Source organism: Andrographis paniculata, unplaced genomic scaffold, assembly GCF_009805555.1.
Source record: "Andrographis paniculata isolate CXL003 unplaced genomic scaffold, ASM980555v1 Contig70END, whole genome shotgun sequence".
In the NCBI taxonomy this organism is placed as follows: Eukaryota; Viridiplantae; Streptophyta; class Magnoliopsida; order Lamiales; family Acanthaceae; genus Andrographis; species Andrographis paniculata.
The window spans coordinates 960,134-981,471 of NW_026137607.1; the positions used below are offsets into that span (position 1 = coordinate 960,134).

General features: G+C 37.9%; 3 protein-coding genes and 1 non-coding gene across 8 annotated transcripts; all 4 read left to right on the forward strand.

Annotated features, from left to right (window-relative positions):
• The first annotated feature begins 1,856 nt into the window (after positions 1-1,856).
• On the forward strand, positions 1,857-10,852 carry LOC127264506 (probable ribonuclease P/MRP protein subunit POP5). Of its 5 annotated transcripts, XR_007841730.1 has the most exons (7): positions 1,865-2,129; positions 4,013-4,200; positions 4,299-4,436; positions 5,175-5,357; positions 5,441-5,524; positions 10,371-10,427; positions 10,771-10,852. XR_007841730.1 is itself a non-coding variant. In XM_051294067.1 (5 exons), the coding sequence occupies exons 2-4, from the start codon at positions 4,023-4,025 to the stop codon at positions 5,321-5,323; spliced, it is 465 nt and encodes a 154-aa protein (XP_051150024.1). In that variant the 5' UTR covers positions 1,857-2,129; positions 4,013-4,022; the 3' UTR covers positions 5,324-5,357; positions 5,464-6,042. The 5 variants fall into 5 exon arrangements, 2 of the variants coding, with proteins under 2 accessions (XP_051150024.1, XP_051150022.1); XR_007841731.1 differs by lacking the exons at positions 10,371-10,427; positions 10,771-10,852 and adding an exon at positions 5,655-6,042 and having other exon boundaries at positions 1,857-2,129; positions 5,464-5,524; XR_007841729.1 differs by lacking the exons at positions 10,371-10,427; positions 10,771-10,852 and adding an exon at positions 5,655-6,042.
• LOC127264609 (small nucleolar RNA Z102/R77) lies at positions 8,032-8,112 on the forward strand. The gene has a single exon (XR_007841792.1). It is a non-coding gene; the product is annotated as a small nucleolar RNA Z102/R77 (small nucleolar RNA).
• Positions 10,853-12,665: 1,813 nt separating the features above from the next.
• LOC127264348 (uncharacterized) lies at positions 12,666-14,103 on the forward strand. The gene is made up of 2 exons (XM_051293829.1): positions 12,666-13,901; positions 14,002-14,103. The coding sequence occupies exons 1-2, from the start codon at positions 12,666-12,668 to the stop codon at positions 14,101-14,103; spliced, it is 1,338 nt and encodes a 445-aa protein (XP_051149786.1).
• LOC127264505 (uncharacterized) lies at positions 14,095-16,570 on the forward strand. The gene is made up of 2 exons (XM_051294064.1): positions 14,095-15,869; positions 16,285-16,570. The coding sequence occupies exon 1, from the start codon at positions 14,169-14,171 to the stop codon at positions 15,255-15,257; it is 1,089 nt and encodes a 362-aa protein (XP_051150021.1). The 5' UTR covers positions 14,095-14,168; the 3' UTR covers positions 15,258-15,869; positions 16,285-16,570.
• Positions 16,571-21,338: the final 4,768 nt, after the last annotated feature.

Sequence of the window (21,338 nt, forward strand, 5' to 3'; positions counted from 1 at the left end):
ACTTCCCGTCCTGACCACTTTCCGTCTTGAGGACGTCCCGACCTGACCACTTTCCGTCTTGAGGAAATCCCGACCTGACCACTTTCCGTCTTGAGGAAATCCCGACTTGAGGACTTCCCGACCTAAGGACTTCCCGTCCTGACCACTTTCTGTCTTGAGGACCTCCCGACCTGACCACTTTCCGTCTTGAGGACCTCCCGACCTGAGGACATCCCGACCTGACCACTTTCCGTCTTGAGGATCTCCCGACCTGAGGATATCCCGACCTGAGCGCAAATTTTTCTACTTTTCTGCCCGACTTCGGGTCCTACTTTCGTTCAAGACCCTGCTATCCTTATTTTTATTATTATTATTATTTTTTGTGCGTAACAATTATCAAAGTTGAAATATCCTTGTTATTTTTTACATTTCAAAACTCATAAAGAGATGCAGGGTCACCCTTCTTATCTCAAACATTTCATCTACATTCTCCTCTATTTTATTTTTTATTGGTGTTGATGCAATTTTTCAACAATAAAAAGTAAAATCTGAAAATAAAGTGTTGATGTATTTTTTCAACAGACAAAAAGTAAAATTCAAAGATATGGAAAATATCCTTAAATTTGATTATTTAGCGCATGAGATTAGGAATCTCTAATTCCTCCTTTATTGACACGTGCCTTGCACCGTCTCGCCAGATGCTTCCATCAGTTCCCGAACTCAACTTGCCCGACCGACCATTCCAGAGACCAATTGCTAGACCAGCCGACCTACTTTATCCGACCTGCTGACCATCAAACCTGTCTGTCCGACCTGCTGACCATCAGACCTGCAGACTTCCCGACCTAAGGACTTCCCGACCTGATCACTTTTCGTCTTGACGATCTCCCGATCTGAGGACTTCCCGACCTAAGGACTTCCCGTCCTGACCACTTTCTGTCTTGAGGACTTCCCGACCTGACCACTTTCCGTCTTGAGGACGTCCCGACCTGAGGACTTCCCGACCTGACCACTTTCCGTCTTGAGGACCTCCCGACCTGAGGACTTCCCGACCTGAGCGCAAATTTTTCTACTTTTCTGCCCGACTTCAGGTCCTACCTTCGTTCAAGACCCTGCTACCATTATTTTTATTATTATTATTATTTTTGTACGTAACACCTTAAATTTGATTTTTTAGCGTCTGAAAAATCTATCATGTCCTTCGTAATACACTTACAATTTTTTTTTCTGTATTTTGTAATATTTTTGAAATAATATATAATTAATTATACATCACTTTATGTCATTTGCATAATTTTATTTTAAACAGAATAGATCAAATGCTGAATTTAAAAAATTTCAACACGTGTACTGATGTTTAAAAAGATATTATGTATTATTATTATTTAATTACATAAATTAGAATAATTAAATTTTATGTTAGAGTGCTGAATAATTTTATTTACCATTTGATTCACACCATTCACTTGTTATATAGAATAAACAAAAATATCTTTATTTTATGAAAAAAAAAAGAGTAATTGTATTATATAAAAAAATAAAAAAATTTAGTTATCTCATGAAATTAAAAAAAATAAAATTAAATATTTGTAGAGAAGGACCAAATAAAATAAAATAAATACATTTCTCTAGCGCCCCTTAAGTAAAGAGACCGTTTATACGCACAATAAATAGATCCCTAATTTTTATTTAAAAATAAAAAAATTAAATAAAAAAGACGTATATAGCATCCGTATTGAAGGAAAATTTTGATCTTAGAGTTAGGCAAATGCATTTATGGTTGTAATTAATAATGAATTTTATCTCAAAAAGCGAACAAACCATTACGAGAACCGGGATCTCAGAACCAGATAAATCTACACCATTCGTAATACACGACCCGCTTCGTAACCCGATTCGGCGTCGAGATCCACGGAGTCGTTGAGAAATACTGTGACTCCATTAAAAAACCTACTCGAGGGTTGATGGCGAAGTCAAAGAATAAAAGACAACACAGGCGACTCAGGGAAGGGAGACGTCCGTAATCGAAGCATACTTCGGAATTCCAGACCGGAGGAATCCTACGCCAGTCGATTTTCGGTAGTCTTTGTTCGATTTCAGTAAGAGCTCCGCAACCAGTCGTAGCTGATCGGGATTTCTGCCTTCCTCTGGTAAAAGATTTCTTCCTTTTTTTTTTTTTTTTTTTTTTTGAGAATTTTATGATTTCTTTGTTCTATGATTGAAATTGATTCGCCTGCGGTTGCTTGATTTTATGTACGGCGGAAGTTTTGTGTTAGTTTTATTGTGGAGGTTTCGATATTTCCCCCTTTTTGTTTGGTCTTGGCTTTGGATGTGATAGTAGTGTTCTTTGTTCGTTTTTTTTCTTTGATTTTACTGCGATAGAAATTTGTGTAAATTCGATATGTTGGTATGATCTGAAATTTTGTTGGTGAACATTCGTGAAATTGGATATGTCGGTTTCTACAAAATTTGTAGGACTTTGTATACCTATGTGTGTTATGTGTGTATGGTGTTGGTACATTTACCGTAATCCAATGATGAGTGCAGATAAAATTGCAAGTGCCGTATGACAATTCGTTGAACCAACGAAGTGTTTGATTTGAACTTTCATGGATATCTGAGGATTTACGGTCGCTCTTAATGCCTATGCGATGTTATAATTGACTCTACAGCAGTTTAGGTGTAAAAATATTTGAACCTTCACCATTAACCATCCATTATATTTGAGTTATCGAGTACCAACGCTTTTTCGGATACACATTCAAATGTTCTCGGAGTTTTCCCAAATTTGAATTTTTTTTTTGTTTTTTTTAATTTGATTTTATGGTGTCAATGAAAATCTTCTAATTTTGAAATCCATCTACAATTCATTTTCTTTTGTCAAAATTATTTTTCAAGTTTGCATCCGAGTTCAGCCTTTGATTACTACAAACATTTAATATAATACAAATACTCCCTCCGTCCCACCACAATTGACATTATTTCCATTTTTGTATGTTCCGTAACAATTGACACATTTTTTTTTTTTGTAAAAATTATTAAATCTAAACATATTTAACAAATATAAATATATAAATCAACTTAACATATAACATCATAAATGAAGTAGGACTCACTCAAAACCCTTTTATTTCTATCTCCCTCCTCAAAAAAAATAAATATTTTTATCTATATTTAAAACTACATAAATTTATGTTAATTATAAATAAACAAAAATATTTTTTTATTTATGTATATTATAGAAAATTTTATTCTCTACAAAATAATATTCATATTACATATATTTTTAATTGCTATATATTTTTTAAATATTTAAACATATATTTTGATTTTTTTAAACATATATATTAAATTTACTTTCAAACTATAAATATTATTAATTATATAAAAAATAATATTAGAACTAATTATTATTACCTAATTAAACATCTTTATCTTAAATACCGTGTCCCTAATCAAATGATTCAATTTTGGTTGGATGGAGGGAGTACCAACACTAGCACACAACATACTTTTATACAGTATACTCCTTCCGTTTCGGAACTATAGTCTTGGTTGTGTTGGGCACGAGATTTAAGGAATATTGATATTATATTGATAGTGGGTAGAAAATATAGGTAAAAGACGTTTTTGCTCTTGTAAGTATATTAGTGTAAAAGATAATGACAAATGTTTAATAATAATGAAAGAGTAAGAATAGGTATATAGTGACATGGTTATTTATGGAAATAAAATTATTGTTTTGGGACGAACAAAAATAGTAAACAAGACTATTGTATTAGGACGGAGGGAGTACTAATTATGTTGTGTGTAATAAAAACGTATGTTGTTTGTAGGCCTAGGTCCAAAACATGGAAGGAATTAGATTAGGGTTTTTTTTGCCTTATGTTTTGGTTAAATTTATAATCGGATGTTTCTGTGTATATAATCTTCAATGCAACCAACTGTCTACACAATTAACAATGAGTACATTTTTGTTATAAAAAAAGAATGTGTAGAACTTTGACAATTTACATTTTGATCGACTTTGAAGGTGAAGCACCATGGTAGGATTTAAGAATAGATATATGGTGATGGAGGTTTTCCTGGATCCCAATAAAGATCTTTCGGCGGATGACCCAATTATAATCACTCAATTCAATTTATCGAAAGCCGTCAAAGATAGCATTCTCTCAAACTTTGGGGAATGTGGTCTAGCATCGTCGACAAACTCATTCCAAGGTGAGACTACTTCTTGGGGCCACTTATCCCTTTATCACTGTATGAATTCACTTGTCTGCAATGTGTTGTGTTTGATGCTGCGACTTTGATATCTGCAGTGAAGTATGTGAATCCACTTACAAAACTCTGTATATTCCGAACTTCAAAGGAGGATTACCAGAAAGTATGGGCAGCCGTTACCTTGGTTAGGACTATTGGAAACTGTCCTGTGGTGTTCAACCTTCTTGACCTTAGTGGTAAGCCAATGTCTCTATTCCATTTTATTCTAGTTCTTGGCTTCCAACCTTTTCGAAACTAAAAGTTTTCCGTATATGGGTGTTTAATTATATGGGCAACTCATAATATGCTACATTGATTTGATGGTTCTGATGTTGATCAGATATGGTCTATGTTGATCAGATTTGTTTGTTTGAGGGTTTGGATTTGGATTTTTGAAATTGAAAATTTTGATTTGATATAAATAAGTGTTCGATATTATGTTTTGAATATAAAATTGATTTTTGGTATAATATAAAAAATGAAAAATAGGGGTTTGATTTGATGTATTTTTGAGAAGAAGATTATTTGAATAGTGAAAATCTCAAAAAATCCACAAAAGAACACAACCATAATGTTTTCAGCCACAAATTTTCAATTCATGTGAGGTTGATGCATTCTTCATGTGTTAGTTTTAGTGAGGTCAAAATTCCACGGCATGGCCATTGTTGTTTTTGTATTTGGGAAATTTATTGCCTCGATGTTAGGAATTGCATAACAAGAAAAGTGAATCTGAGTTGTGTTTTTAAACTCCTAAGTTCCAGCTTTCTAATTTTACATGAAATGTGTTTCTTGGAATTCTCGGTGTTTGCGGGTTCTAGGGTTTATTGTTATTATTAATTTTCTGATCTTGGAAGTTTCTAAGCTTGCTGTGTCTTACGATATGATCCTATGCTTTTGTTTCGACAATTTTCTTATATGTTCATTCTTGTTGTTAGGAAGCATCAAGGCTTGCAAAACTGCTGCGTTGAAGTGTGATGAGATGAAATTCGAACAATATAAATTATCAGCCGCAGATCGCCTCCCTGCTGATGCCCACCAAAGAATGCAAAACTTTCTTGAGAAGATAAAACACTTGGAGCATTAAAACCAAATGGATCGAAGAATTTAAGCAGCCTCTGGTATGCAACATAAAACAATTTTCTTGATTCAATTCAACAATCCTCTTGCGTGTTCGAATAATGACAGGAATCTCCAATTACAGTTTCGTAGCATCTTCTCACACAGGAGCCGGGCTTTTGCCAAACAGATGGATATTTTGCGGATCAAACAGCGCAGAATCATACTGGTAAGTGCTCCGTTAGTCAAGATTAATTTCTTTAAATCCCTTGTCACTACGCTTACAAAAATGTTATCTTTCCAAGCACATGATACCCTAAATTGCCCTCTCTTTGTTGTCTCCTCGGACAAAACACAAGATCCGAGTATTGCCTTAAATCCGTTAATGGAAGGCTTCTTCTCCATCGGACAAAAATCTTGTAGTGAGGCGATTTCGAAGAATTAAACACTAAATCGACCCCCAAAAATTTTGCTGTGTATTCGACTGCCAGTAAGGTTAATAGGCTTCGGTTGTTGGAATTTTGTTAACGTATCGACTCTTTTCGGGGTTGATCTGATTAGAGCATTAGCAGGCCATTGCATCGTACCAATTTGAATCTGAGTAGAGATATTATTGCAGGCAACAGCCAGACGAGTTCTGTCGAGCGAAACTTTGGTAATTCATATATGTATGTTTTAGTGGTTTTTGGAATAGAACAGATGTTTTAAGTGATTTATGATTGTTTAAGGATTCTTTTTTTATGTTTATATCTGTTCCATCTAAATTATTGCAAAGTGTTAATTTTTATTAGATTAAGTGGTGAATAAAATATTACTCTCCTGAAATACTTCATTTGGTTTATATATATATAATAAGGGAAAATAGTACTTTTCTTATAGTTTGACAAAAATAAACAATATTTCGAAACACAAAAAATATTGTGCTCAAGTATTTAAAAAATGGAGTGAGTAGTTGGATTTCCTGCGATGCACGTCGCGGCCAAAAGTTGCAAATGATGACCGTCGTTCACGAATCTGTCGTTCAGCCGTATATTGTGAACGGGGATTCACACACGAGTGTCGGCGAACCTGCGAAAGGATCATTGTCGATGTCTGTCCCGGCAGACAACAGCGAATTCGTGACCCGACGTACGAATGCCCGACAGACAACAGCGAATTCGTGACCCGACGTACGAATGCCCGACAGACAACAGCGAATTCGTGACCCGACGTACGAATGCCAGTCAGGCCGTCCATCGAGACAGAGTGGGCGCCCTTAAAAACTCCTGCGCGGATTTTCGCGAATATGTAGGCAGCAAAATGGATTTCCTGCGATGCACGTGATGACCAAAAGTCGTGAACGACGACCTTGTCCGCCGTTCACGGATCCGTTGTCCGATCGTATATTGCGAACGAGGATTCGTGCACGGGCGCCGACGAACCCGCGTCAACGCGAGAAGACCAGTAAGCCTTATCGTTTAGAGAAAAGAGAACACATAACAAGGATGCTATAGGCGAATTTGCGAAAGGATCATTGTCGATGTCTGTCCCGGCAGACAACAGCGAATTCGTGACCCGACGAACGAATGCCGGTTAGGCCGTCCATCGAGACAGAGTGGGCGCCCCTAAAAACTCCTGCGCGGATTTTCGCGAATATGTAGGCAGCAAAAATGGATTTCCTGCGATGCACGTTGTGACCAAAGTCGCGAACGACGACCTTGTCCGCCGTTCACGGACCCGTCGTCCGACCGTATATTGCGAACGAGGATTCGCGCACGGGCGCCGACGAACCCGCGCAATGCGAGAAGACCAGTAAGCCTTATCGTTTAGAGAAAAGAGAACACGTAACAATGATTCTATAGGCGAATCTTCGAAAGGATCATTGTCGATGTCGGTCCCGGCAGGCAACAGCGAATTCGAGACCCGACATACGAATGACGGTCAGTTTGTCCATCGAGACAGAGTGGGCACCCAAAAAAACTCCTTTGTGGATTTTCGCGAATATGTATCAGCAAAAATGGATTTCCTGCGATGCACGTTGCGGCCAAAGGTTGCGATTTGTGAAATAAAAAATTACAAAATTGCAGAAAAATTTTGCTTCGAAAGTTTGTCAAAATTTTTATTATTAATTAATTATATTTTTTAAAAAAATATCAAATCAAATATACATAATTTTTTTATATTATAATTAAAAATAAATTTTATATTCAAAATATCAATAATATCTTTATTCAAATCACTGACTCAAAATAAAAGGCCCAAGCAAATCCACCCTGAATCTAACAGCCGCCGCAGCCCTAAAACAAACCTAAAAATAAAACCCTAAATCAACCGCCCGGCGCCGCCGCCCTAAAACAACCCTAAAGAAACACCACGCACAGCCCCAAAACCCTAAATCAACCGCCCACCGCCGCTCCTCTTCCACATCCTCTCTTATTAAATCTTTGTTCTACCTCTCTACTCATTCCTCCTCTCTTCTCTCCCTTCTTTTTTTTTTTTTTTTTGTTTTATCCGTCTTCGTTTTCTCCGGTTTCGGCTTCGTCTTCATCGTCCCCTCCGACGTCGCCGTCGTCTTTGTCCGGCCGTCGTCTGCCATCCGCTTGCTGTAAGGTTCGACTTCTCCTCTCCTTCTTCCTCTTCTTCGGCGGTTGTGTCATTTTGTGAAACGTACAAATAGTTTATTTAATTTTTTCTTTTGGGCTTATCTGAGAACCCCTGGGATTTTGATGATTGTGTTCATCCGTAACTGGTGTGTTAGAATGAAGTGATGACTAATAAAGATGGATTGATAGCCCATATGATGGCTGTTTATCATGTATTAGCTCTACCTGATCATTCTTATCGCCCCTTTGTTACATTTGGATTTGGATTTTTTGATTGAACTTGAAGTATCTGTCTTCTTTCTCTTGCGCCTGGTGGATTTTGAATCTTATTATATCCGGCTAGGTGATATTTTATTTTTTATTTTTTTATTTTTTTATTTTTTGTAATTGATTGTTTTGTAATTTCAGTTCTTCTACAAAATTTGTAGGACTTTGTATACGTATGTGTGTTATGTGTGTATGGTGTTGGTACATTTACCGTAATCCAATGATGAGTGCAGATAAAATTGCAAGTGCCGTATGACAATTCGTTGAACCAACGAAGTGTTTGATTTGAACTTTCATGGATATCTGAGGATTTACGGTCGCTCTTAATGCCTATGCGATGTTATAATTGACTCTACAGCAGTTTAGGTGTAAAACATGTTAAGAATGCAAAACATGTTACAATGACATTTGTAATCGATGTAGGATTCAATGCAGCCACAAGAAATTCAATCGATTCTATGAATGATAAAAAAGTCAAAAGAAGACATTTCGACAATGATACACACCTCTCAAATAATGGATTGAAAAAATTGTATTTCAAAAGAGGTTAAATTTCTTCTGTCGAAACAAAGACAATTAACATCAAAGTAAGGAAACAAGAATCTTATTCCACGCGAAACCTCATTATAACAGAGAATGTCAAATGTTGTAGAACATAAACTCGGGTAGTTATCCCGACCTGCTGACCATCAGACCTGCAGACTTCCCGACCTAAGGACTTCCCGACCTGATCACTTTTCGTCTTGACGATCTCCCGATCTGAGGACTTCCCGACCTAAGGACTTCCCGTCCTGACCACTTTCTGTCTTGAGGACTTCCCGACCTGACCACTTTCAAAATTCAAAGATATGGAAAATATCCTTAAATTTGATTATTTAGCGCATGAGATTAGGAATCTCTAATTCCTCCTTTATTGACACGTGCCTTGCACCGTCTCGCCAGATGCTTCCATCAGTTCCCGAACTCAACTTGCCCGACCGACCATTCCAGAGACCAATTGCTAGACCAGCCGACCTACTTTATCCGACCTGCTGACCATCAAACATGTCTGTCCGACCTGCTGACCATCAGACCTGCAGACTTCCCGACCTAAGGACTTCCCGACCTGATCACTTTTCGTCTTGACGATCTCCCGATCTGAGGACTTCCCGACCTAAGGACTTCCCGTCCTGACCACTTTCTGTCTTGAGGACTTCCCGACCTGACCACTTTTCGTCTTGAGGACGTCCCGACCTGAGGACTTCCCGACCTGACCACTTTCCGTCTTGAGGACCTCCCGACCTGAGGACTTCCCGACCTGAGCGCAAATTTTTCTACTTTTCTGCCCGACTTCAGGTCCTACCTTCGTTCAAGACCCTGCTACCATTATTTTTATTATTATTATTATTTTTGTACGTAACACCTTAAATTTGATTTTTTAGCGTCTGAAAAGTCTATCCTGTCCTTCGTTTCCAAAATAACAATTTCCCGTCCGTTTGTACTAGCTTCAAAAGACGAGCTTGTACGGATGTGTCACTTGAAATGTCTATCCTGCCCCTTATTTCGAAAATAACAATTTAGCCCTTCAACCTACCTCTGTACTGATTTGCTTATCGACAACCCCTTCACAACTGTCTATTCACACACCCACTTGCTCTGCTCTTCCGCTTACCTCCTGAAATCGCAGGTCAGGCCGCCGTTCTTGGCGTCCAGCCACGCCTTTCTGTATCATCATCTTCATCACAATGTAGTTTTCCTAAACAGTTGGGCTTTCCCGTGTGTAATCTGTGTTGTTGTGAACCAGAAGCGCAATTTTGATTCGCCATCGAAAGTACAGATCTCTGCCTCAACCACTTTTAGTGTAAGTTTTGACTCGTTTTTGCTTCCGTAGAATTTACTTACTGCTATTGTTGGCGTCTTTTAAAAGAAGGGCTATTTTTATTCTGTTTTGTCAACGTTTTAATTCTTACCCACTGAATTTGGGAAGAATAAGAGCCACAACTTATTGCATGATCTTTCGGGCAGCTGGAATACGAGGCTTACGGTAGAATTGGTTCTATTTTTTCTGGACTATGATGTCATATTTCAATATGTTATGATGCAAATGGCCCTAAGAATTGCTCTCTGACCTTATAAATTGCATTCTATGTAAACTATTGGACTTAGAGTAGCATATTTATTTTTACGACTTATTCGGCAATAACGTTGATAAATTTGCTCTTTGTTATTTCTGATTTTCATATTCAGGGCTCTTGATTGTGGAAGAAATGGTCAAAACATAGAGTAATCTTGTGCAAAAAAAAGGTATATTTTCTGTTTAAACATGCTTGTTTTTCCCCAGTTAAATTTTATAGTGCAAAGAAATTATCTTTATATCTCATTGTTATTGAATTATTTGAGAAAGTTTTGTTTTTACCACGAAAAAAATGGATTAAACATGTTTACTAATTTTCTATAGTTGACTTTAAAAGTAAAGCTAATGTATTAGTTGATTTGGGTATTAAAACTTGTATGTTGTTATCAATTTATATTTACTTTGTCGGGCATAAGTAACCTTCTTATTTACTTTTTTTTTTCGTTTTGTGTCTTTTACTTTTCTCAAATTCTTATTATTTATTTGTTTTCTACCTACAACTACTTTTTACAGCCCATGACACAATCTCAGTCATTGCAATGTATTAGACGTCGGCAACAAACATGTGATCGCCGATCAGCTAACCAAACAACTAATAGTCAGCCGGTTAACCAAACATGTATGCACATTCTGTCTTCTACTTTCGGTTTTTAGTTTATTAAATTTTTAAATGTTGTTACTTTACTTAATTTATTATGTATCTTCGTATCTATTGAAACTTTACTCATCTTGCCAGCATGCTCTCCACTACTACGATTGTCTGCCATTTATGTGTCGCCTTGGGTAGCACCCCAACCGACAAAATGTCGTTACTGTGGTGCATTATTATTCCACCGTGAGCATAAAACCCTATGTTGTGCTGGTGGGAAGTTTTCCTTACCGCTATTGGACATGCCACCTCCTTTGCAAGACCTTTTCCTTAATCGCCATGAACTATCATCTCATTTTCGTACCTATGTTAGAACTTATAATAACTCTTTTGCTTTCTCTACATTAGGAGTTCACTATGACGTATCTTTATGTAATAATGATCACAACTTATATATATTTCGTGTTAACAATACAATTCACCATTTCATTAACTCATTACTTCCCTCAACAAATGTACCGAGAAACCTGCAACTTTATTACTATGATCCTACACAAGAGCTTGCCACACGTTTGAGTAATTACCCTACTTTACATCCATCTATTGTTACAATCTTGATTGAGTTGTCTCATCTGAACCCTTATGCAAGTTTATTCCGTCAATTGTATACAATGCCTTGTCTTGATAACTATAAAATATTTCTAAAAACCTTCAATCGATTAGATCGAAGAGTGTATAATCTTCCACGGGTTGATGATATATCAATTATATGGCAAGATGGGTCTTCAGATTGTCCCCAATTATCTAGAGAGATACAAGTATATCCGGTTGATGGTTCTGTGAAAAAGGTTGATTATTATTCTTATGCCTATGATCCTGTTCAATATCCATTGATCCATCCTTTTGGCCAGTCAGGTTGGTATCCCGGCATTCTCAAAAGTTCTGCTACATCTTCGTCTTCCTCTACACAGTCCACACCTAATTTATCAGCAGAGTCGTTTCATACTGAACAAGTTGACCTATCAATAAATAGCTCCTCAGATTACAGTATGCAATTAGGACGTAATAAACGCCGGATGGACAAGAGTCATGTCTCTATTAGAGAATACTATGCATGTCGCCTCCAAATACGGCCTACAAGTCCTACTTTACTATTACATACTGGTCGTTTGTTACAACAATATATAACTGACCAGTACATAAAAATAGAAACTCAAAGGCTAGATTTTTTCAGGTCTGAACAAGTGCAAAAACAACACCGTCACGACACCATGCAGGGTATTCTAGACGCTTTTAACCAATCCCAACATGAACCGTTATCTATGATTGGACAACCAGTTGTCCTTCCATCTTCTTTCATTGGTGGTCCCCGTGACATGCAACAAAGATATATGAATGCTATGGCTCTTGTACAAGAATTTGGTAAGCCTGATTTTTTCCTTACAATCACTTGTAATCCACAATGGCCAGAGATTCAAGAACTCTTAGAACCATTTGAATTATCAACTGATAGACCTGACATTGTTGCTCGTGTGTTTAGAATGAAACTAGAAGAACTAAAAAACGAACTTTTCAAACAACACTTGCTAGGTAAAGTGCAGGCGTATTCATATGTCATTGAGTTTCAAAAAGAGGATTGCCACATGCCCATATGTTACTTATCATGTATCCACAATTTAAATTACACAACCCCACAAGCTACGACAAATTTATATCTGCAGAACTTCCTAATAGTAACTTAAACCCCTACTTATTGCAACTCGTTTTGAAACATATGATGCATGGTCCTTGTGGCTCTCAAAACCCAACTAATGTGTGCATGGTTGATGGACAATGTAAGAATCATTACCCAAAGGAATTTGTGGATGAAACAATTCATACTCCAAATGGATATCCTAAGTATAAAAGACAAAATAATGGCATTTTTGTTATTGTGCGTGGACGTACTTTGGACAACCGTTGGGTGGTACCATATAATCCATATTTACTTGCTAAGTTTGATTGTCATATAAACTTGGAAGTATGCTCGAGTGTCAAACTTGTAAAATATCTCTACAAATATGTGTATAAAGGTCATGATCGGGTTGCCTATACTGTGGGCTCAGTAACACCCGACACACCTCGTGATGAGATTATTGATTTCCAAACTGGCCGTTGGGTTGCTCCACCTGAAGCTTGTTGGCGTATTTTTGCATTCCCCTTGACAGATATGCACCCTCCTGTACTTGCTCTGCAATTGCATTTACCTAATTTTCAGTACACTTCATTCAAAGTAACAGACTCTTTACAAGATGTTGTAACAAATGCACGTGCCCACAAAACTATGCTTACTGAATTCTTTGTCATGAATGCAACCAACGCATATGCCAAGGCACTTAATCTACTTTACAAAGAGTTCCCAAAACATTTCGTATGGGATCGGGCACACAATAATTGGAATTTTCGCAAACAAGGTTCAATAGTAGGGAGGATTGTTACAGCAAGGCCAACTGACCAAGAAAGATATTTTCTTCGCCTTCTTTTGCAGTACCGTCGTGCTCCTGTATCATACGAGGACTTAAGAACAGTTGATGGTGTTATACATGATTCATTTAGAAATGCATGCGTCGCGTTAGGATTATTAGAGAGTGATATTCCATTGGTGGATTGTTTGCGAGAAGCTGCACTTTTTCAAATGCCCCATGCTTTTGCACAATTATTTGCTACCATACTTGTTTTTTGTACACCATCTGAACCTATACAACTATGGGAGATGTTCAAACAATATTGTGTCCCAATTACCACAATCTCGTCTTCATTTCCACTTTTTCCTATTGATCGTGCTGCTGCCATAATTGTAGAAAAATTCCTTGAACCATTTGGTATGCATATTCATGACTTTGGAATATGCATGCCCGAACAGTCCGAAAATGGCCTAATTGAAATAACTTCACAACAGCCATCGCCTGCAGAATTTAACCTGGTCACACTCCCAGGAATTATTGACAAACTTAATTTACAACAACATTTCGTCTTTAACACTATTATTGAGAAACTGCATAACAAGAAACCTTATGTCTGTTTTGTTGATGGACCAGCTGGTACTGGGAAAACTTTCTTATACACTGCTATTTTGTCATACACATCTGATCATACCATTAAATCTATTGCTGTAGCAACATCTGGAGTTGCTGCATCGCTCCTTCCTAATGGCCAAACTGCCCACTCAAAATTCAAATTGCCATTGGATATTAATGAGCATAAGACTTGTCAGATAAGCAAACAGTCTACCTTAGCAAATGAGTTACGACATACCGACCTAATTATTTGGGATGAAATTTCAATGGCAAGACGTGAACTAATTGAGGCTTTTGACATTACTATGAGAGATATTATGGATAACAACATCAGTTTTGGTGGTAAAGTTATAATCTTCGGGGGGCATTTCCGTCAAATTACTCCTGTCATAAGAGACGGAACAAAGGACCAGTACATCGAAGCAAGTTGTGTATCGTCTCCTCTATTTACACATGCAGATAAGTTTCACTTAACTGTCAACATGCGAGCACAAAACGATAAATCATTTGCAGCATTTCTTGAGGAAGTAGGGAACAACTCTTGTGTAAATAACAACAAAGGAGAGATTCAGATCCCAACAACTTCATTGATTACCTCTGAAAATAATGACTTGTTGCAACTAATTGACAAGATCTACCCACATAATTTACTCCATCCAAGTTCCTCTGCTGCATTAATTGGTAGATCTATATTGACACCAACCAACGAGACAGTTGATACTATTAACAATCAAATAATTGAAAGCATGTTTGGAGAACCAATCGTACTAATTGCAAGAGATGTAACTAAAGATCCATCACAACAAGCACATTATGAAGATTACCTAAATACTTTGACACCTAATGGTATGCCACCTCATAGATTAGTTTTGAAGACAGGTGCACCAATAATGCTATTGCGTAACTTAGACCCCACAAATGGCCTTTCAAATGGTACACGGCTTGTTTGCAAGCAAATTACACGCAATCTCTTACAAGCAGAGATTGCAACTGGCCCGCAAAAAGGAACTTTATGCTTCATACCACGAATACCTTTAAAGCCTAACAATATACATGAATGCTCTGTTGAGTTCATACGTACTCAATTTCCAGTGAAGTTGTGCTTCTCAATGACCATTAACAAATCACAAGGGCAGACATTAGACGTTGTTGGAGTGTACATGAAACAACCGGTATTTATGCATGGCCAACTATATGTTGCACTATCACGAGCAAAATCTTTTGACTCTTTGCATGTCCTCATTCCTTCAGACATCAACACTGGAATGCATTGTTCTTGGACGAGAAACATAGTTTACAAGAAGCTTTTACAATTGGCTGGCATTAATATACCTCCACTTCCAAATCCCACATAGTCCGCATCCATAAGAGCCCACCTGCTACCCTTACTCCCACATTATTGTCAACAATCTATTTCTTTTTTATTCAGTTTTTGCCTTTTTTGGTCACATCTCATGCCGTCTTTAGTTTGTTTCGGGTGATTTTTCATGGATTATATTTTTATGGAGGCTTAAATCAAACATGGTAAGTTCTCTAATATTTTTATGATACACTTAATTTTGTTAGTGTGAGTTACAGTTATGCTGCATTTATTTATTCATGAATCTTCTATTTCTGTCAGAATTTTCAGTCCTGCTTTTTCCTACTGTTTGATGCAAGCTGATTTTTAGCTATTTATATTGTTATGCATCTATGGTTTTTTCATGTAGCATATATGTAAACTGACTTTCTATCATCTGCACCTTATGTACGTATATTATCTCTTATAGATTGCTCTCCTATTTGTTGTCAGATGTCAACACTTTGAGTTTGTTATACCTCTGACAAAATATGTGAAGGCTATATACCACACCAAAGTAGGAGATGGCATGCGCTTTCAGAAGCTATTTGAAACTAAAGAATCCAGTGTTCATAACTACGTTGGACATTCATTGCAGTTTATATTATATTATTGCGTTTCAAATTAGGTAATGATCTTCTATTTAATTCTTCAGCTTTGATCCAAACATTTTCGAACATCTAAGATCAGAATTGAGCATCGAAGATCCTGCTAAGATATAGTATCAACCGGTAATTTATCAAAGAAATCAACAATAGTTTCAATCTAAATTCGTATTGTAGTGGTGATCAAACTTGTCATTACATGACATTTTTTATCGTGATTCCAATTTCCCTTCGTAACGAGATTGTTCCCCTTAATGTTAACAATCAATAATTTATGCACTATGTTTGCTTTCAAATGACTATACAGTAAACATTTTTTTTTATATTGTGTTATGTATTGATTTATTTAGCAATATGGAAATTATATTTCAATCTTCCTAAGCTAATCTTCTTTGTAAATGTCCTGCTTATCACCTGCTATTGGACAATGTTGTACAGGAAATGCTGGGAATGAATCAATCCATATACACAGCCATAGATGTTTCAAAGTCCATTAATGGTTTAGAGATCAAGTATGTGGATATATTACCATTGTTGTTTGCCAGCACTAATCTCTAGATTAATGGGAGATAACTGCCTACAGTACCGGATTTCAGGCAGAAGATTCTTGCTGCCAACAGCATACTCTTTGCTAAACTGGAATACATATACTTAACGACAGAAAACTTTTATTTACATATATGATGCATATGCTGTTCCATTACAGCCTTACATTAATTTAGTCCAGACTTATTTGGTATACAACAAAGTCTAATGTGGTCTTAATGCCTAGAACCATTTCATCTCAACATGATTTTTGTATGATAGAATAAAATCGATTCTACAGCTGCAACTCCAAAAATTCTGGGGGCAAGATTTTTAGTGCAACATCACTTTCATAATGATGAAACATGCATTATCTCATCAGCTTCATCCTTGTTAAGATTAATATTGAATGATTACAACTGATATCTTTGTTTTTATATACTGTGTTATCACCTCTGCGTCTATGTGTTTTTTATCCCCGCTCAGTGTGTCAAAGTTTTTTAACGATTTTTATGCAACAATTTCGTCATTTTTGAACAAGTAGAATCCGACTGAAGAAAAGATTATAACCTGTTATGTTTTTCAACATAGAAAGTTTCGCTCGTGTGCCTATTCCCTAATGCAAGGTATGTTGCCCTGAATAAGTCTAAAAGTAGATAATCACCACTTTCCTATTCAATAAGCAAGCATTTACCACTCAATACCCTAACAAATACTAATAACAGAAAACATTTACAATCCAAAACCAAAATCAATTGACCAACTTAGAGATAATAATTAACCATAACAAAATAATAACGTGATAATAATTAAAATAACTACCATTTCAAGCCGTGCTATGCACGAGTGCATACATAATTAAAATATTTAGAAATGAATTAATCAACTATTAATCATAACTATTTCTAAAATAGTATTATATCATACATGTATATTTAAATGTTAATTTTTATTTGACAATAATTAAAATAATTAACTATATTTATTATTCAACTATTGAAATAAAATAAAAATAAAAATATAAAATACAAAATTAATTTTAATTGAATCTATCATTGAAATTTGTACTCAATTAATAAATATATAAATTTAATTTCAAACAATATATAATGAACAATATTATATTATCCAATATCTTTATATAAGATAAAATAAATAAAAAGTAAAATAAAAATTATAGAGAAGAAATATAAAATATAATTATTATTGAGCATAAAAAAAAATAATAATAGTAATAAATAATGGCAGTAGGATGCTGGATCGGTCAGGATATAAACCGAATGGCCCAAAAGTCCGGAAAAAAAATGTCGAACAGCCGCAGATGTCTATGAAGAGGAAGGTCGGGCAAGGAAGAAGTATAGACAGACGCAGAGGTTTGTGTAGAGGACAGTCTGCCCATCTAAGGAGATAGGACAAATAAAGCTGGTCGGTTGCTCAGTAGCCGGGACCGCAGTCGGTTGCCCTGTGTAGGGGCCCACAGTTCCTTGGTCAGCCAACACTTCTCGTGTTCACACGTGTCCTCATCCGACCACATTGTCATTCTCACTTTCTTCAATATCTAACTCTCTGGACCGACCGCAGACTTTCCGCTTTATTGATCCAACTGCAAGCCAACTGACTTACAAACTCCCCGACCTCAGTAATTCCCGACCTGATGACCTTCCCACCTACGGACTTACCGTCCCGACGACCGTCGGACCGCAGGATTTCCCGACCTGGGGACCTCAAGACGTGGGATCTTCCGACCTGAGCACTTACGGAGTTGCAGAGCTCAGGCCTGCGTATCTCCAGACCGGATGACCTCCCGACCGGAAGACATTCCGACCTCCAAACGTCCCGACGTGGGGATTTTCCGACCTCCGAACTTCCCGACTTCCGGACCTCCCGACGTGAGGACCTTCCGCCTTGTGAACCTCTCGACCTGAGGACCTGTCCGACCCGCAATTCCATTAGAAATATATCTCTACTATTCCTGAGTTTCCAACAGGGCCCCTCCGCCAGTTTCATCAAGTGTATTCGTACACACATTTTTCTTTTTATCCTAAGCTTTTTAACATAAATAAAATTTTCATATGTAACAATTTTAGTATTCTACATTACTTAGAAAGCCCTAATCTCAGGGAGATATTTCTCTATTTTCCAATTTTACTTTTTGTTGTTGAAAAACTGCGTCAACAGTTATATTATTTAATATACCTGTTGATGCGTTTTTTTTTTAACAATAAAAAATAAAATCCGAAAATAGGAAGTTATCTTCGAATTTGATATAATTACTGCCTGAGATTAGGAATCTCTAAACACTGTAGGATACATAAATAAAATAAGAAAAATTAAAACTATAGACTGGAAAATAAAGTGGTGATCCCCAAAAGCAATTCTCTTGAATTTGATGTCGTTTGAAGATGCCCTCTCCTTACCGTACAGAATATTTAAATAACCCCTTGAAGATACGGTTCGAACCGCTATCCGGTCGGTTACCATAACCGCTATTAACTCCCCAAAAAATCCTCTTCTATCGACACATACGAGAACCATCACGTCACGTCCGATTTTAAAAACCGCTCACCAGTCGAAACTACCCCCTACTGCCAGAAATTGCATTTTACCCGACCTATAGGATAACTATTTTTGAATACCTAACCTTCCTATGACCGACCATTTGGAATTTGTCCCGACTAAGTCCGACTTCTATATCCAATCTATTTGGTCCTGACCAGGTCCAATCTTATCAACCGTCCTACTTTCTTCAATCTGACCCTCGGATTCCGACCTGATTACGTCCGATTTAGACGTGCGAACTATTTGGTCCCGAGCGAGTCCAATCTCCTCATTCGCCGGACCTAGGGGATTCACACGACCGGTTTTGGACAAATTCAAAACTCATCCAACCTGGTTACTGCAAATTATATTCGGACTTTCAAAAGCCCATTGGACATTTCGGATGACCTAATCTTGCCAGGCCCATTTCCTAAAACCTATCCATTATTTTCTGCTCAACAAATTGCCTCCTCCCGCCGAAACGTCACTCCTCGAACTACGGAAGACGTGACGTTTTAGGGTTACAATATGATCATTGCACTGCGCTGCGTCAAATCAAAGGGTTTATGTTAAACCCCACTTCAACTTCTCAAACTTACACATTCACAATTCTGAAACCCTTTCTGCACTCGTATAACTCCCTCCTTCGTTTTCTCCTTCAACCTTTCCTTACCCTCGCGTAAATGGCTAACCAATACGTTCTTGCACTCCCTTTTGACGGAACCGAACCCTCAATACCCCTTGTATCTTCCAAAGTTCTTACCCCTACAATCCGCCCTTACTGCACTACCACTCCCGATGCTGAGCGTATGACTTCAGTCATTGTTCAAGTTTCTCCCATTACCGTGAACAATGAAGCGTTCAAACCGGAACGCCTTCTAGATAGCATCAAGACTCACTTGACCGACCCAAAAGATGCTTACCGGAAATGGTACGCGAGGCTCCTTCCACATTTTGAAAATCAATGGAAAGCCCAAGGGATCGATAAAGCTATTCTCCTTTCGACGCAACCCCTTTACCTCCATGACAAGGTTTTGATGGCCATGGCGGCTTTTTGGCATTCGCAAACAGGTGCCTTTTTCCTCCCTTCAGGTCCAATGGGTCCAACCCTAATGGATGTAGCAGTGATCGCACATTTGCCGATCACTGGAGAGGACCCCGTTCTGGTTTCTCTCGGGAATCAAGAACTTCCCCCCAACCATCAAGGTTGGGCTCTGGCCAAACTGCCTAAAAGAGAAAGAGGGTGGACATACTTTGTCAATAAATATCAGGGTAAGGAGGATACCCCTGTTTCCGAGTTGGAACATACTGCTTTCCTCCTCTTCTGGCTCTGCAGGTATATTTTCTTCCCCATTTTTAAACCTCTTTGATATACACAAAGTTTGAATGTTGAGCTTACATTTCTTTCTTCTTATCTTTCACAGATATATCATTCTCTCCCCTTCTAAACTTGTCCTTTCAACTCATATTGACCTAGCCATTTATCTAGCATGTGGTCATTTCTGTTCTTTAGGGACCTTATTTCTAGCCAACCTCTTTGAAGGTTTATCCCGAGTAAGTTCCCGTCTTACAGATATCAAAAAGGCGGATACTGCAGCCTCAGGACCATTTTGGTTCCTGGAACTGTGGTTCCGTCTATACTTCCCCTCTGCATTTTTTGGTCGCCTCCCAATTTCTCCTAACCCTTATAGGTCTATTGGCTATGCCTTAGCCAGATTAACCCCGAACTCTTCCTGTCTAAAATCCTCCGACTCTATAATAACCCAAATTTTGACCGAAGATCGGAACAATTCCCGGTTTTTTGTATATACAACCTTAATACAATATTCGACCGATCTTTTCTTCCTTTATCCCGACCCTACCTATCCTTTAACTCGCCCAGATCCTCTCCCTCACCCGACCTTTATTTTTTCCTGGGACGCCGCAATAAAACCCCGATCTTTGTTTTCTAGCAGAAGGTCGGACAAGAAGAATCGTAGAACATTTTTCACTTACAATTACCAACCTCAATTTTTGTCGAGGCAATTTGGTTGCTGCCAGGGCATACCAGGGCCATTAGCCAGTCCTCACCTCATATTTCAAAGCCCCGAGGGTCTGGTGATTCCCGAACTCATCCCGACCTATATTTCTCAACTCACCACCTACATCACCTCGAATTCATATCTCCCGTTCTGCCCAAAACCTTCGACAACCGAAGATTTCCCTTCCTGGTGGTCGACCACCTGGTCTTTACTTGCCCCTTCGACTGACCAATTGGTCGGGAGACTTGCCCCACCCCCAGCTCTGGCTCTTGGCTCCGCCCGACTGGCAGTCAGAGGAAGGAAAAGGCCAGACCCTACGGCAGGTGGGTCGGGAGCAAAAAGACAAAAAGCAAAGGCCACTCCTGCTATCGATAGGCAGGCCATCGAGGAATATCTGGCTTCTCTGCC

Bases quoted from the DNA above. Each gene is read 5' to 3' on its own strand.
- LOC127264348 (XM_051293829.1), top strand. From the start codon at position 12,666: ATGGTTGATGGACAATGTAAGAATCATTACCCAAAGGAATTTGTGGAT. The intron at 13,902-14,001 runs GTCTGTTTTGTT...CTATTGCTGTAG, and splicing joins TGCATAACAAGAAACCTTAT to CAACATCTGGAGTTGCTGCA.
- LOC127264506 (XM_051294067.1), top strand. From the start codon at position 4,023: ATGGTAGGATTTAAGAATAGATATATGGTGATGGAGGTTTTCCTGGAT. The intron at 4,201-4,298 runs GTGAGACTACTT...TGATATCTGCAG, and splicing joins GTCGACAAACTCATTCCAAG to TGAAGTATGTGAATCCACTT. The intron at 4,437-5,174 runs GTAAGCCAATGT...TCTTGTTGTTAG, and splicing joins CAACCTTCTTGACCTTAGTG to GAAGCATCAAGGCTTGCAAA.
- LOC127264505 (XM_051294064.1), top strand. From the start codon at position 14,169: ATGGCAAGACGTGAACTAATTGAGGCTTTTGACATTACTATGAGAGAT.